At 30.4% G+C, this 14,536-nt stretch overlaps 1 protein-coding gene across 1 annotated transcript; it reads left to right on the forward strand.

Moving 5' to 3' along the window:
* Positions 1 to 1,958: 1,958 nt before the first annotated feature.
* Positions 1,959 to 4,993, forward strand: LOC129312426 (annexin-like protein RJ4). Its single transcript, XM_054955046.1, has 6 exons — positions 1,959 to 2,031; positions 2,564 to 2,712; positions 3,351 to 3,572; positions 4,153 to 4,208; positions 4,449 to 4,538; positions 4,666 to 4,993. The coding sequence occupies exons 1-6, from the start codon at positions 1,959 to 1,961 to the stop codon at positions 4,691 to 4,693; spliced, it is 618 nt and encodes a 205-aa protein (XP_054811021.1). The 3' UTR covers positions 4,694 to 4,993.
* Positions 4,994 to 14,536: the final 9,543 nt, after the last annotated feature.

The raw sequence follows: 14,536 nt of genomic DNA on the forward strand, positions 1-14,536 counted from the left end.
AAAAATAATTATAAAATTTACCCAATACTTTATAATCTTGGACCAAGCAAAGCTTCTAAAAGATAATCTATATTGTGGTCTAGATGGAGTAATCCTTAAGAATGGGAGCGATCTTTCAAAAACGGGGAAGATAACAAGAGGTTAAGAGTAGCAAAAGGATATTATATCTTAATTCAAAATTTAAAAAATCAAGTTTATAAGTCATTTTTTTATTATATATTAGTTATTAAATCTAACTTTATCTGTAGTTCACTTATACTTGAACAACTTAACAATAATTAATATGTAAAAAATTTATGACATGTTTTCAAAAATAAACACTGCCATAATTTAATGCAGTAGCACAAAAATGCTCCCATGAATAAAGGTATTATGCAAAAGGAATATGAAAATCACAAAGAAATTAGGATCAAACCAAAATCTTTAAATCAACTTTACAATTAAGATTAGAGGGAATATTATTAACAATTACTTTTCTCTGAACCACAATATGTGATGTCTTCTAGAAGTCTCGCTTGGTCTAAAATATAAAATATTATGTAGGTTGTATATATATATTTCCAATTATATACTTACTTTATTATATTCCACTCAAATAATTAATGATTGTTTTAAATAAATCAAATATTATATTCATTTTATTTATAGGTAAAATTGAAAAAGTGTAAAAAAATTTTAAAAATTAAAATTTTAGCTAACTTTATTTATAAATATAAATTAGTTAACAATGACTTACATCATCATATAGGGGAAGTATTAATTACATTGATCATACAATAATATAAAGTACTTCAACCAAGCATGAGTAGGCGTGGATTCCAATGAAGCTTGTTTGGATTATAAATTGAGGTTTCCATCAAACCTAAGCGCTCATTTGAATTTCAATTGGGTATAATAGATTATAAAAATAATTGATTAAATAGTAGATTTTAATCACAATTAATTATGTAATAACGCAATTTATTTGGATATAATTTTTTTAAAATTCATTTTAACAGAATTGAAGATGTTTGGATAATTTATTCAGAATCAATTTTATTTGTATAAATTACTATAAAGGACATTGCCTTTTAAAAGTAAATTATTGATAAATTTGTATATAATATTATTAAATTTTTTGCATTTTATTTAAGAAGTAAAATATATTATTTAAATTACATATCTAATTAATTAAAAAATTTAAATATATTAATATTAACATTTAAATTTACGTAAATAAGTAACTCAATATATCTTAGTTAAAATAAATTTAATAAAAGAGAAATATTTAATTTTTAAATACTAAATATCAATTTTACAATAACTAATGAAGATGATAATATATAAATTGATCTCTAATGACATCATGGATATGAGTTATATTTAACAAAGATGTTAAGCATTACCTTAAAGTTTTAGCAACATAAAAAATGTAGTAATGTAATAAATGACTCAAAATCTCTCTCTCTTTTTGGTCCTTTGCAACATTCTTTGTAACGAGCCTAAATTTTAAATTAAATAAAATTAATTTTTCTTTACCAATTAATATTATATTTGAATTTGAATTAGTTTTATAGTAAGTACTAAGTAGAGGATGTTTGGTTGACAAGAACTTATACTAGCAACTTTTTTGAAGATTCAAAATTTAAATTTTACTAAGAAAAAAATAAAGAAGAGAAGAGAGTTTGATTTTATTTTATTTAATGTTGTGCTTTTTTTATAATTTTTCCCAACACTCTTTGATAACTTTTTGCGAAAAGCTCGTTAAGAGAGCTTATGAAAAAACACGTGTATAAGCCAATAATTGATTTTTGACTTTTTTGACTGTTTGGATAACTTGGCCCAAAAAATCAATTTTGAGCTATTTAATCGATTTTGACCCTTATCCAAATACACTAAATTTTCCATAGACGCACCCCTTTTCTTCTTCATCTGTAGCTTTGAAAGAAATTGAAAGCTCCAAGCAATTTCTTTCATCAATGGCTACCTTTATTGCTCCTAATGAAGTCTATCCTGTTCAAGATGCTGAGGCTCTCCACAAGGCTGTCAAAGGTATAAGATACTTCTCTGTAAACCTCATATATATATATATATATATCAATAAATTGTTTAGTATTTAGTTATACTAATTATTCAAAATTTCATAATCAGAAGTCTTTTTTTAAAACTATATTTTTATTTATAAGTTTTGGACTCAAGATTAGCTGAAATACGTAGATTATTAACTGGGAAACACGTCGATTCGCTTTTGCTTAAATCCCGTCCATTTGACTCGATTCATTGATGTTGATGAAAGTGAAAATTTTAACTAGGTTTAATCACCAAAAATGAAGTATTAATAATTTTAATCTGGATCTAGAGGTAACAAATACCACAAAACTATCCGAATTATAAGTCACGGGTTTCAAATAAAGTAAATTTTTAACATAGTTCTTATTAATCCACAAAATCTGTACTCAATATCTGACATAAATGACATCAAATTTCCCAAATATTAGACTCAATGACCATTGATAGAAGAGAAGATTAATTATGTTTAGGTTTGATTACTGCAGAGAATGTATTGTGGATTAAATTTTTGTAGGATGGGGCGCCACTGATGAGAAGGCACTAATAGCAATATTGGGTCACAGAAATTCATTTCAAATTCAGCAAATCAGACAAGCTTATGAAGAAATTTATGAAGAGAATCTCATCAAACGGCTTGAATCTGAGCTCTTTGGTGACTTTGAAGTACACCAGGATATTTCTTCTCCTCTATATTATAAGCACATTTAACTACCTTGTCGGAACCAAGAAGAGGCAAGTGGTTATATTATTAATTTTGTCTAAAAATAAAATAAATGTTTAATTTTATTCCTTTCTAAATGAAAACTTTTCAAATTTGCACCATATTCTTTCTCATAGTTAATGAGTTTAAATAGAGATAATATTAAAAAATATAATTAATACTTTATCAAATGCCTTATACTCCCTCTGATATAAAATATAAGCAATGTTTAGAAAAAATTCACATACCAATAAAGTTCTTATTCTTATAAAAATATATATTATTTTCTCTTTTTATCTTTAGTCTCATTTACAACACACTTCATATCGAGTGAGAGAAAATTTACATAAGGACCTAGGTTAGTAAATATAAGAGGTAAAATAAGAGAAATTTTTTTTACATATACTAAATTACTTATATTTTGAATTAATATTAGCTAGAGGAAAATATTTATATTTTTGACCATAGAGAGTATTAAGGACGAGAGAACTCTTTTAGAATTGTGTGTTTTTATATAGCTTCTTATACATTTATTTAAATTAGTATTTTAGCCTTCCAGTACAGTTGTGTAATTAAAAGTTTATGCAAAAAAAAAAACTAGAGAGCTATGCATCGATGGGTGTTGGAATCAACAGATCAAGATGCAGTGTTGGCAATTGTGGCAATTAGGAATAGCAAGAATGTTGATTACAGTGTCATAGTGGAAAACGCTTGTATTTATTCTTCTGAAGAGCTCTTGGCTGTGAGACGAGCTTATCACAATCGTTATAAGCGTTCTTTGGATAAAGATGTTGCTTCTCATACAACTGGTTATCTTCATCAGGTAAGCTTTAATTTCCTTAATGCAAACATTATCAATTGGCTTGCGTACGTTTGCATGTTACCTTTTTTCTCCTAGAATGGGTGGGTGTGTGTGAAACCATCTGGTTTTCAAAAGTATTATTGAACTCTAACTAATCCAAATTGAACTATATATAAGTGGGAAAGTTTATCTCCTAATGAGTTTTTAGTGTAATGCATATACCTAGCTAGGTCTCAAATCAATAAGACCAATGGTTAAGTTAACATACCCTTGTTAACTGGTAAGTAACTAAGCTTTATATATGGGTTAAATTAAAGGGCAATGCTATCATAAATTATTAAACTATAGATTTAGGAGCGTATATAATCCTAAACTTCTTTTTTGTCTATGTTTCCCCCTAGTAATTGAAAACAGTACAATGTTATTCTCTTTGTTAACAAAAGTTAACTTTGTACCCAAAAAAAAATTAAGATCTCAAATGTTATGAGTTCCTTTGAAAGAGAAAAGTTGATAATTAATTCTATATGTATACACATTGTTGATTCGTATTAATTAAAGTTTCAATAAACAGTAATCTAAGTTGATTAATTATTTTGAGCAGCTTTTGGTGGGGTTGGTGAGCTCATACAGGTTCGAAGGTGATGAGATGAATGCAAGGTTGGCACAAACTGAAGCTAACATTCTTCACGATCCTACCAAACGCAATAGTGGCAATCACGAAGTGGTTATAAGGATTCTAACTACCAGAAGCAAGACTCAACTTGTTGCAACTTTCAATCACTACAAAGATGATCATGGAACTTCCATCACCAAGGTTCAATAATTATTTTGATTAAATTTATTATTATTTTAAAAAATTTTCCTTATACAAATTATTTCTTGATTTTATTTGTGTAGAAATTGTTGGATGATGCCTCTGATGAATTCCTCAAGGCAGTGCACAGTGCCATTCGTTGCATCAGTGACCATCAAAAGCACTATGAAACGGTAGATTAAATTGTATAATTAAGTCTGTAATTATAACAATATTACTTTTCTTATGAGATTGAATTCGTATTTTCCCAAGTGACAGATTAACGTGGCTGGAAAATTTCTTATTTATATCTATATATAGGTTCTGCATAATGCAATTAAGAGGATAGGGAATTATACGGATGCAATGACACGTGTCATCGTGACAAGGCCTGAGAGGGATTTGAGAGACATAAAAGATCTTTATTACAAGATGAACAGTGTGCATTTGGAGCATTCAGTGGCCAAGGAAGTTTCTGGAGATTACAAGTTTCCGCTCACTCTTCTGGGACAAGAATAAGATTAAGTACTTCTTCGTTGATCTTTTCTAATCAATGAAGCAACTTATGATGAATAATGATCGAGTTCATTAGTTCATCTTGGTGTATGTGGCGGTGCATGTCATATTTCATATTTCCTCTAAATTTGAGTCTGCTTCGGTGATTTTTTTATCGGAGGCACAACCTTGTCTTTCTTCATATGTTTTGTGTGTGACTACTTTGGACTCTCTTATCTCAATATTTAGTGTAAGTTGGATTTAATTACATACTAAAATTATGATCAATTTCTGCCTCCCAAAATATTTTATTTTCATAATTATCTGACATTTAATAATGTTAATCAACACTATAACAAGAACTAAAATTTGATATAGAAATCAAGAAAGATCTATTAGTTGCAAATTGACTTACTTTGTAATGGTATATTTCACTGCCAACAAGGGCTTAGCAAAATTTTTACAACCCACCCAACTCATGGGTTAGCTGTAACAGCCCTCCTGGGTCACCACTGCCTCTCCAGGGTCTTTTCCTCACCCCACCCTCACGGGGGTCTTTTGGAACCTCCCCGGACTCGAACCTCCAACCTCTACCACCTTAACAAAGTTGAGGCAAAGTCTGATACCATTGAGTCAAGTTGACTCAATGGTACCAGACTTTGCCTCAACTTTGTTAAGGTGGTAGAGGTTGGAGGTTCGAGTCCGGGGAGGTTCCAAAAGACCCCCGTGAGGGTGGGGTGAGGAATAACCACTGTACCACCAGTGGGAAAGCCAGCAATCATGTGGTGACATGTGTGTTGTCCAGCGCCTGGGAAAAGACCCTGGAGAGGCAGTGGTGACCCAGGAGGGCTGTTACATAAAAGGCGCCTTTTATGTAACAGCACGGAGCTACCCCTTGGGCCTCGACTCGGTACTGGACTCTGGCCCATCACTGGACCAAAGTCGACTTTCCCACAGGTGGTACTGTGGTTATTCCTCACCACTGCCTCTCCAGGGTCTTTTGGAACCTCCCCAGACTCGAACCTCCAACCTCTACCACCTTAACAAAGTTGAGGCTAAGTCTGGTACCATTGAGTCAACTTGACTCAATGGTACCAGACTTAACCTCAACTTGTTAAGGTGGTAGAGGTTGGAGGTTCGAGTCTGGAGAGGTTCCAAAAGACCCTGGAGAGGCAGTGGTGAGGAATAACCACAGTACCACCTGTGGGAAAGTCGACTTTGGTCCAGTGATGGGCCAGAGTCCAGTACCGAGTCGAGGCCCAAGGGGTGGCTCCGTGCTGTTACATTAGCTCATTTAACTTGTGATGACTCTTAATGATCCTCAGGATTGGAAGGTTGAGATTGATCCGTGAATTTACTTTTCAAAGAATTGCAAGCCACAACTCTTGTGATCCTTTTCATTAAAATGTAAACCTCAATTATCTTAATTAGAATCAATCAAACAAATTTATAAATTTACAACTGCAATTCTCATATCTAAACCATTATATTTAACTTTTTACAAAAACATTATAATTGTTCTAGACAGTACAATAATTTCAATACCTTAAAAGTATAGCACCTTAATCCACAAACCCACCAACTATGCAACATTAATATTTTAGGAATACAATTTGCATCTTAAAAATGCTCACCACCATTTGTGGTAAATAACTCATGCATTATTCCACACCTCATGATGGCATAATACATGTAAAATGAGCATATACGAGGAAAAGTGGACGTAGCATTTATTGAGAAAAAATAGTAAAAAATTATTTGAAATAGTCCTGACATGTACAAAGAAGACAGCAGGAGGCATTAGTGAAGAGAGTGTAATGAATAATTTTGAGCCCTGTTAAGAAGAATAAAGAAAACACTTATGAAAATAGTTGACCGATATCTAATAGTTAACAATATTTCTAAAAACTTAATAAATGATGAAGTATAATGGCATCTGCAATCTATGTTGTTGACCCTACCTAGTGGAATAAAGCTTGTTGTTATTCCACACCTCAATGCTACACGTTGCAAACTACTTGTGTTTAATGAGATGATGAAGATCGATGAATATTTCTTTAAGACAAGTTAAAATGGCAATGGAATTTCAGGTTGATCAACCAAGCTCATTCCTCAACCTAACATGTAAATAAATAAGACCATGTAAATCAGTCAAAATGAGATATTATTAAGCAAGACTACATTATCTACAGAAGGAGAAAGATGAGAAATAGCATGAGCCTTAGCTAGCTTGAAATTGAATCCTTCTTTTTTTGGCTAGTTTTCCTTGCATTTAGTAGGGTTATTTATGTCATTATGCTTTACTAATCTTTTATTGAAATTCTCCCTAGTTTTGTGCAGGCATGATTAATTATTAATGATTAATATTAATATAATAGTCATGATATTAATTAGAAATATCACTTAAGATATTTTTTGGCATATCGTTTCCGAAACTAAGAAAAACTTTGTTTTTAATTATTTTAGGAAGTTACTTTGAATAATTTTTTTAAAATAATCAGATGTGATGCTTGAGAAAGAAAGTTAATGAAAATACTATCAAACATACATGTCAACATGTCATAAGATTTAAATATTACTAAACAATGAATATTTCTGCATGTCCAAACACGAAAAAAGTTCTACTTTTAATAAAAAAATTATATTTAAAACTAACTTAATTTATAAACATGAACAAACACTAACAAAAAAGTTGTGCTTTAGAGACACTTCATTTAAGATGTTTTATAAAAACACCTTGAAAATTGGAACATTTGCGGTGTTTTCAAACAACACAACCCCTTTGGTGGCATTTTATTGTAAATGCCTCTTATGGGGGAGTTTGTCCGTACTATATACTTAAATGACCCTTAAGAGAGCGCTTGTACGAAAACACCCCCAAAACACCCCTTGCACGCGTTTCCTTCCAAACACTCCTTAAGGGGGCCTTTCTACATACAAACACCCCCTCAGGAGGCATTTGTACTATTTAAAACACCCCCTAAGGAGCGTTCGTAGGTCTATAAAAGGCAGGTCAATGAAAATTTTCATTTGCCCGCCTTCTCCTCCCGTGCAAAGTGATGAGTTTTATTTTTAAAAAAAATTTTCATAATTTTTTTATTTATAATGTATTTTTTGATTATTTTATTAAAAATTAGCAGATTATTGAAATATTTTACTCAAAATATTTGTGAAGAAAGCTTGTAAGTTCTTTTTTATGATTAAATTTAAATTTTTATCCATATAGTTATTTATTTTAATATTATTATGTGCTTGCTCAAAATAAATAAATGATGGAATTAATATACATCTAGTTAATGCATGTGTATTTTTTATGTTTATGATATTCAGTTTTTAAATTTTAAGTGATTTTAGTTAAATGTAATATTAAATTAAATTTAATAAATAAATATATTTAATGTGTGGATTGTATTGTTGTTAGGATATAAATATCATAAAAGTTAAATTTTTTTCAATGATGGATAGGGCGTGGATTAATCTGCCTTGGACTTCTAAAAAATATCTAAATGGACTAGAAACATTTTTAGATTTTGCAATATCACATGGAGATGAAGTTGAACTTATTCTTTGTCCATGTCCAAAGTGTAATTTTAAAAAATAGCATCAGAGGAATGATGTCCGAGAGCACTTGTTAAAACAATTTCCTCGAGGATATAAGTTTTGGGCAATGCATGGGGAGACATGTGATAGGGTAGATGTAGATACCTCAGCAACTCTAGAAGCAACAAGAATTGAAATGTTATCTCCAGTGCAATAGGAAAATCCGTTCATTAATATAATTCATGATGCATTGGGAGTGTCACAAGAAATGACAATTTCTAAAGAAGTAGATGGTGGTGATTCATTATTTTTGAATCAAATGGATGAAGAGACTAGAAATTTTTATGAATTTTTTAGAGAGGGAGAACAACCTTTGTTTGATGGATCTGAAAAATACAAAAAGCTTTCTTTTTTGGTAAAATTATATCACATCAAGTGCTTGTGTGGAATCAGTAACAAGGCAATGTCCATGATTTTTGAATTATTAATAGATGCATTAGAAAATACTAAAATTTCAAAATCATTTTATGCAGCAAGGAAAATGATAAATAAATTAGGATTAAACTATAAAAAAAATTGGTACGTGTCCAAATGACTATATGTTATACTGGGGTCTTGATGAAGGCATTAAAGAGTGTAAAATGTGCAACACTTTTAGATAGAAGTCAAAGAAGGGGAAGAAAGGAAAGAAAAAAGCTGCAAAAATTTTGAGATATTTTTCATTGAAACCACACTTATAGAGGTTATGTATGTCATCAAAGACATCCAAACACATGAGATGGCATTATGATGAAAAAAGTGATGATGATATGTTAAGACATCTGAGGGATTTTGAGCCTAAAAGCATTTCAACGGATTGTGCCCAGAATTTGCAGTAAACCTATGAAAACATTAGGCTAATTTTGGCTATAGATGGTTTTAATCCATTTGAGACATTGAGTACAAGTTATAGTATCTGGCTAGTGCTTCTCATACCATATAATCTTCTACCATGGATGTGTATGAAACAAAGTTCTTTCATCTTGTCAATGATTATTCCTACAAAGAGAGCACTTGGTAATTCAAGAATTGTTACAACCATTAATTCAAGAATTATTAGATATGTGGAAACATTGGTGTTGATACTTATGATTTGTACTCTAAGGAAGTTTTTAATTTACATGCGGCTTTGATGTGGACTATTAGTAGTTTCCCAAGCTTAGGGACATTATCTGGTTGGAATGTACATATAGGATTAGCTTGCCTATCTTGTAACTTTGATTCAATTTCTTATAGGCTTCCTCATAATCAAAAATGGTGTTTTATGAGGCATTGTTGATTTTTGGATCATAAACACAAATTTAGGATATCTTGAGTTAAATTTGATAGAAGCCAGAGATCCTCCTATTCTTTTAAATGACATGGATATTTTGAGACAAGCTAATAATATTAATAATGTCTTCAAAAAAGATAATGTGACAGGCACATTAGGAAAAAGGTCTCGAGGTACATCTAAGGGGACATTTAACAATGGCGTAAGAAAAGCATCTTGTTTAACCTACCATATTGAGCAAACAATTTGTTGCGTCACAATTTAGATGTCATGCATATTGAAAAAAATGTATGTGACAATGTAATCTTTACACTACTAAATGAGATTGAAAATTCAAAAGATCATCTTCAAGCAAGGAAGGATTTACAAGAAATAGGCATTCGTTTAGAATTATGGCCAGATAACAATGGTAAATTTGATCTAGCTTCATTTAAACTATCAAAAGAAAATAAGGATAGGTTTTGAAAATCTTGAAGAACATAATTGTGCTTGATGGATATGCTAGTAACATTTCTAGATGCGTTGATATTGCCCAATGTAAGATCTGATGAATATATTTGAAAAATACACTACTGATGGAAGTGTCTACTATTTTGATTGACTTGTCTTCTTTCTTCAAGAAGCTTTATAATAAAGCACTGGTTGTGGATGAGCTTGGTCAACTTCAACGTAAAGTCATGCTAATGCTTTGTCACATGAAAATGATATTTCCGCCATCGTTCTTCACAATAATGATGCATTTGATTGTACACTTGGTTGGTGAAGCAAAACTTGGAGGTCTAATACAATATCAATGGGTGTATCCTATATAGAGTCATGAATTAGGGCTAAGCTCATTAGGCTAGCCCTTTTAAGTCTGAAAAAATCTATGGCCAGACTTCTTCTTTGAGCTATAAAATGGTAAATCAAACTTAAAAGGGCTAACCCTTTTAAACCCTCTTATATTTTTTTTAAATTTAATATAAAAGTAAACACTTCAAAACTAAATGTTATGTGTAATAACTAATAGAACACCACATGAAGAAAGATCAAATTATATTAATGTTGATGATAATAAAAATAATCAAAATTTAGCTAATGATGCTAGTAAAGTTTAATTATTATTGGTGTCAATTTTGTGATCTTGCTACTTTTAATTAGACCTAAATTTGTTATTTTGTGTATTGTTATTATGCTAGACTTAATATTATGTGTAATAATTTTTTTAGGATTTTAAATTTATTTTTTAGAATTTTAAATTGAAAAATAAAATATATATGTGTGTGTGTGTGTATATATAAGGCTGAGGCCTGAGGGCCAAGGTCGAGCCGGCTAAAATAGAACCTTAAAGTGAAATCGAGCTTTATAGAGCTAGCCTTTTTAGGCCCTGACCCTTCAAGGGCAGACCTTTTAGAGCCAGGCAAGCCTTAATTGATAGCTCTAATCCTATTAAGATTTTTAGGTAAGTTAAAATCTTATGTAACAAATCAGCATATGTTGTTTCTTATTAGCTATACATTATTATTAATAATGTCTTCATTATAATAGGGAATTTAGAAGCATTGTAAAGAGACAACTTTGAAGTCATACAATGTCATCTACTGAGATTGATAAGAGAGTTCACCGCAAATTTTTAGATTGGTTTTATCATAAAGTAAGTAATGAAATATATCTTTCATAGTAATATATTATACACACAATACTTATTAAAAATATTTTTTAGATATCAAATGAATATAATGATCACTACTCAAGAGACCTCAAGTTCCTTGTATTGGGCCTTCTAGATCATGCACATAGATATTTGACTTACAATGTTATGGTTTCAAATTTTGAATTGCTACATATGATGAAAGCCTTCAAACACAAAATTGTGGTGTGTTTGGGACATTTGAAACAAGAAGTTATGCAAGTAGTAGTAATGAGATATGCAATCTGGAGGGGTTCCATATTATGGGATGTTAGTTGATATTGTTGAACTAAATTACCATGGACGTTTTGCAGTGACGCTATTCAAATGTTTATGGGCCAATACAACAACTTCCCCAAGCATTTCCACTAATAATTTGGGAATTACATTTGTAAATTTTTCTCATTTAATTCACATTGGTGAATATGAAGATGATGAGCCATATATTCTCGCATCAAAGGCACAACAAGTTTTTTATGTGCAAGAAGTTTCAAATCCTAATTGGAGCATGGTTGTGCACTTAAAACCTTGGGACTTGTTTGACATGGGGGTGAAAAAGTTGATTCCAATTATGATATTGAGTCTTTCAAACTAATATATTTGAAAATAATATTTCTCGATGATTTGAACTTATCAAGGTGTCATTTTTTTATTTTATTATAAATATTGGTTTCTTCCATTTCTTTCAGTATAATCTCCACCAGAGGTAGATGAAAACAATGGTCTAAGGCAGGAGGGAGGTATTGATCAAGAGCAAGAGATGGATGATACTGATTTAGATACTAAATGATCAAGAGTATGCAAAATAGCAATGTCAAAGCCATGCTCAATGATGGGGTTGGCATGTTCCTATTCAAGGTATGTTTCTTGAACAATTTAATATTGACTTTTAATATTTTAAATGAATTTTATTTAATATTCATACTTATTAATTATGCATTTGTTTTTTTTTCGTAGATCAATTTGGAAATATTAAAGTACGTCATTTATATGTGAAGGATGTTTGGTCATTACCAAAGACAGAAAAAATTGTGATTGAGAAAAAGGAATATGGACAGTCAGATAATGAATCCAGTGGACTTTTGCGTTTTTAATTGCATCCATTGCAAAAAATCCTAAGTTGTGTTCTATTGGATTTAATAATTGAAAAAAGTTTCCTCAACAAAAGAAGGATGACATTTGTGAGACCATGATTAAGGTTATCAATTTAATTTTGTGAATAATCATATCGCTTAATAGTAATAATAATTAAATATTTTTTGTATAGTTTCATTTTATAGCAATCATGGGCAATGAGTATCCTAGGCTGCTATTAAGATACTATTTGTATGATTTAAATATTCTCAATTAAAATTTGTGACTCTTGCTATGGTGTGTTTGTAAAGACTTATGTATTTTTATTATGTGTGGTTAATATTATGATGGACTTTGTTTCATATATGTGTTCTTATATTAATATATTTTCATTTATATACTGTATTTAAATAATTTAAAATAAAATAAATAAAAATAATTAAAGAAAAATATAAAATATAATTAACAAATGTCTTTTGTTGGGGCATTTGATCAAAGAAACGCCTCCACATGAGGCTTTTTTTTAGTTTGCGTTTGTGATAAATGCCTCCGTTGGCGGGGTTTGGGGTTTGTATCTAAAAATGCCCCATAGGAGGTGTTTACAGCTAAAATGCCTCCTGTGGAGGCATTTATTACCTCATTTTGTTTATAAATAATGTCATCCTCTTCCATGCTCCCTGTATTTCAAATCTTTTTACAATACTTTCATCTTTCTCTTCTCCACCAAAGGCTTTCAAGGTTGCCAATTATTTGATTCAGCCTCTGTCCACAAGCAATTAGCATCAACGTACAATATTAGTTTCTTCTTCATCACATTCTTAATAGTTAACATTTGTAATTTTATCATCATGTTAACATTAATTATTATTTTTTATTATTTTGGTCACAAAATAATTTATTTCTTACAAAGAAAATAAAATAAAATAAACTTATGACACTAAAAAAGAATTAAATGATTTTTGTTGAATATTAATTTCAAATATGTAAATTAAATAGTAAAAATGATTGAAGTAAAATTTATATATTGAACATAAAATTCATATTTTGAAAATTTAAAACATAAAATATTAAAAATTTTGGAAAACGTTTTAAATTGGCTATTTATACTAAAGCACGTCTTCTGCAGTTGTCAATACAAATGCCCCCATAGGGGGCATTTTTCCTGAAACACCTCCACAGGAGGTGTTTTCTCAGAAGCGCCTCTTAAGAGGGCGTTTGTATAAAAATGCCTCCAAAAATTCTTTAGTTCCATGACTTCTTTAGAGACATTTTTTAGTTAAAAAAAAATGCCTCCTTATGAGGCATTTTTTGTGGTTTTCAAGTGTTTTAGTAAAACAACACCAAATTAGTGGCGGCATCTGTTTTGGTGGAGCTTTTAGAAAACACCGGAATCACCTAAAGCAGAAAAAAATGCCCCAAAAGTAACATTTTTTTGTGTAGTGAAATGGACCCAAAATCTCTACCGAATAAATCATAGATGAGTCTAAATTTGCACTAGAGAAGAGATATTTAAACCAACTTATAATATATATATATATATATATATATTAGTAGTTTAGTAAAATTTTTGAAGACAACAAATTTCGATAATACTCATTGGTTTATATCCCTTCTTCTTTTGTTCTTTTTTTTTCTTCTCATTACTTTAGGAGAGGTGGTCAGACCCAACAATTTAGATTAGTCACAGAAAAACAAAAAAATTGACAGAATTTGTTATAAAACAATTTTTTGTTGCAAATTCGTTGCAAAAATTTTGCTACATCCTTGTTGGCAATAGATTTTTCTTGATTTCTGTCTCAACTTTTTTTTTTCCTTGCACATCCTGATTCTTCTTAGGAATATTCTTGTTCAAGACAAGATCGAGGATTAAATATGAATATTTGAATCATGGTTCTATTATGAGTTACTCGCCCTTTTTATTAAACTCAATTCAAGGAGATATTTCCATCTTAAGTTACAGTTCTTACTATATACGGTGTCGATCAAAAATATTGATGTCAAGTAATTGCAAGAAAAAATATTTTGGTGGGAGAAATTAATTATGATTCTAGTAAAACTAGCTATGGCATTAACAATGGAGATTGAAAGTCCAAGTTGTCACG

Source organism: Prosopis cineraria, unplaced genomic scaffold (genome assembly GCF_029017545.1).
Source record: "Prosopis cineraria cultivar Desert tree isolate PC_DT_omini unplaced genomic scaffold, ASM2901754v1 PC6, whole genome shotgun sequence".
Taxonomy (NCBI): Eukaryota; Viridiplantae; Streptophyta; class Magnoliopsida; order Fabales; family Fabaceae; genus Prosopis; species Prosopis cineraria.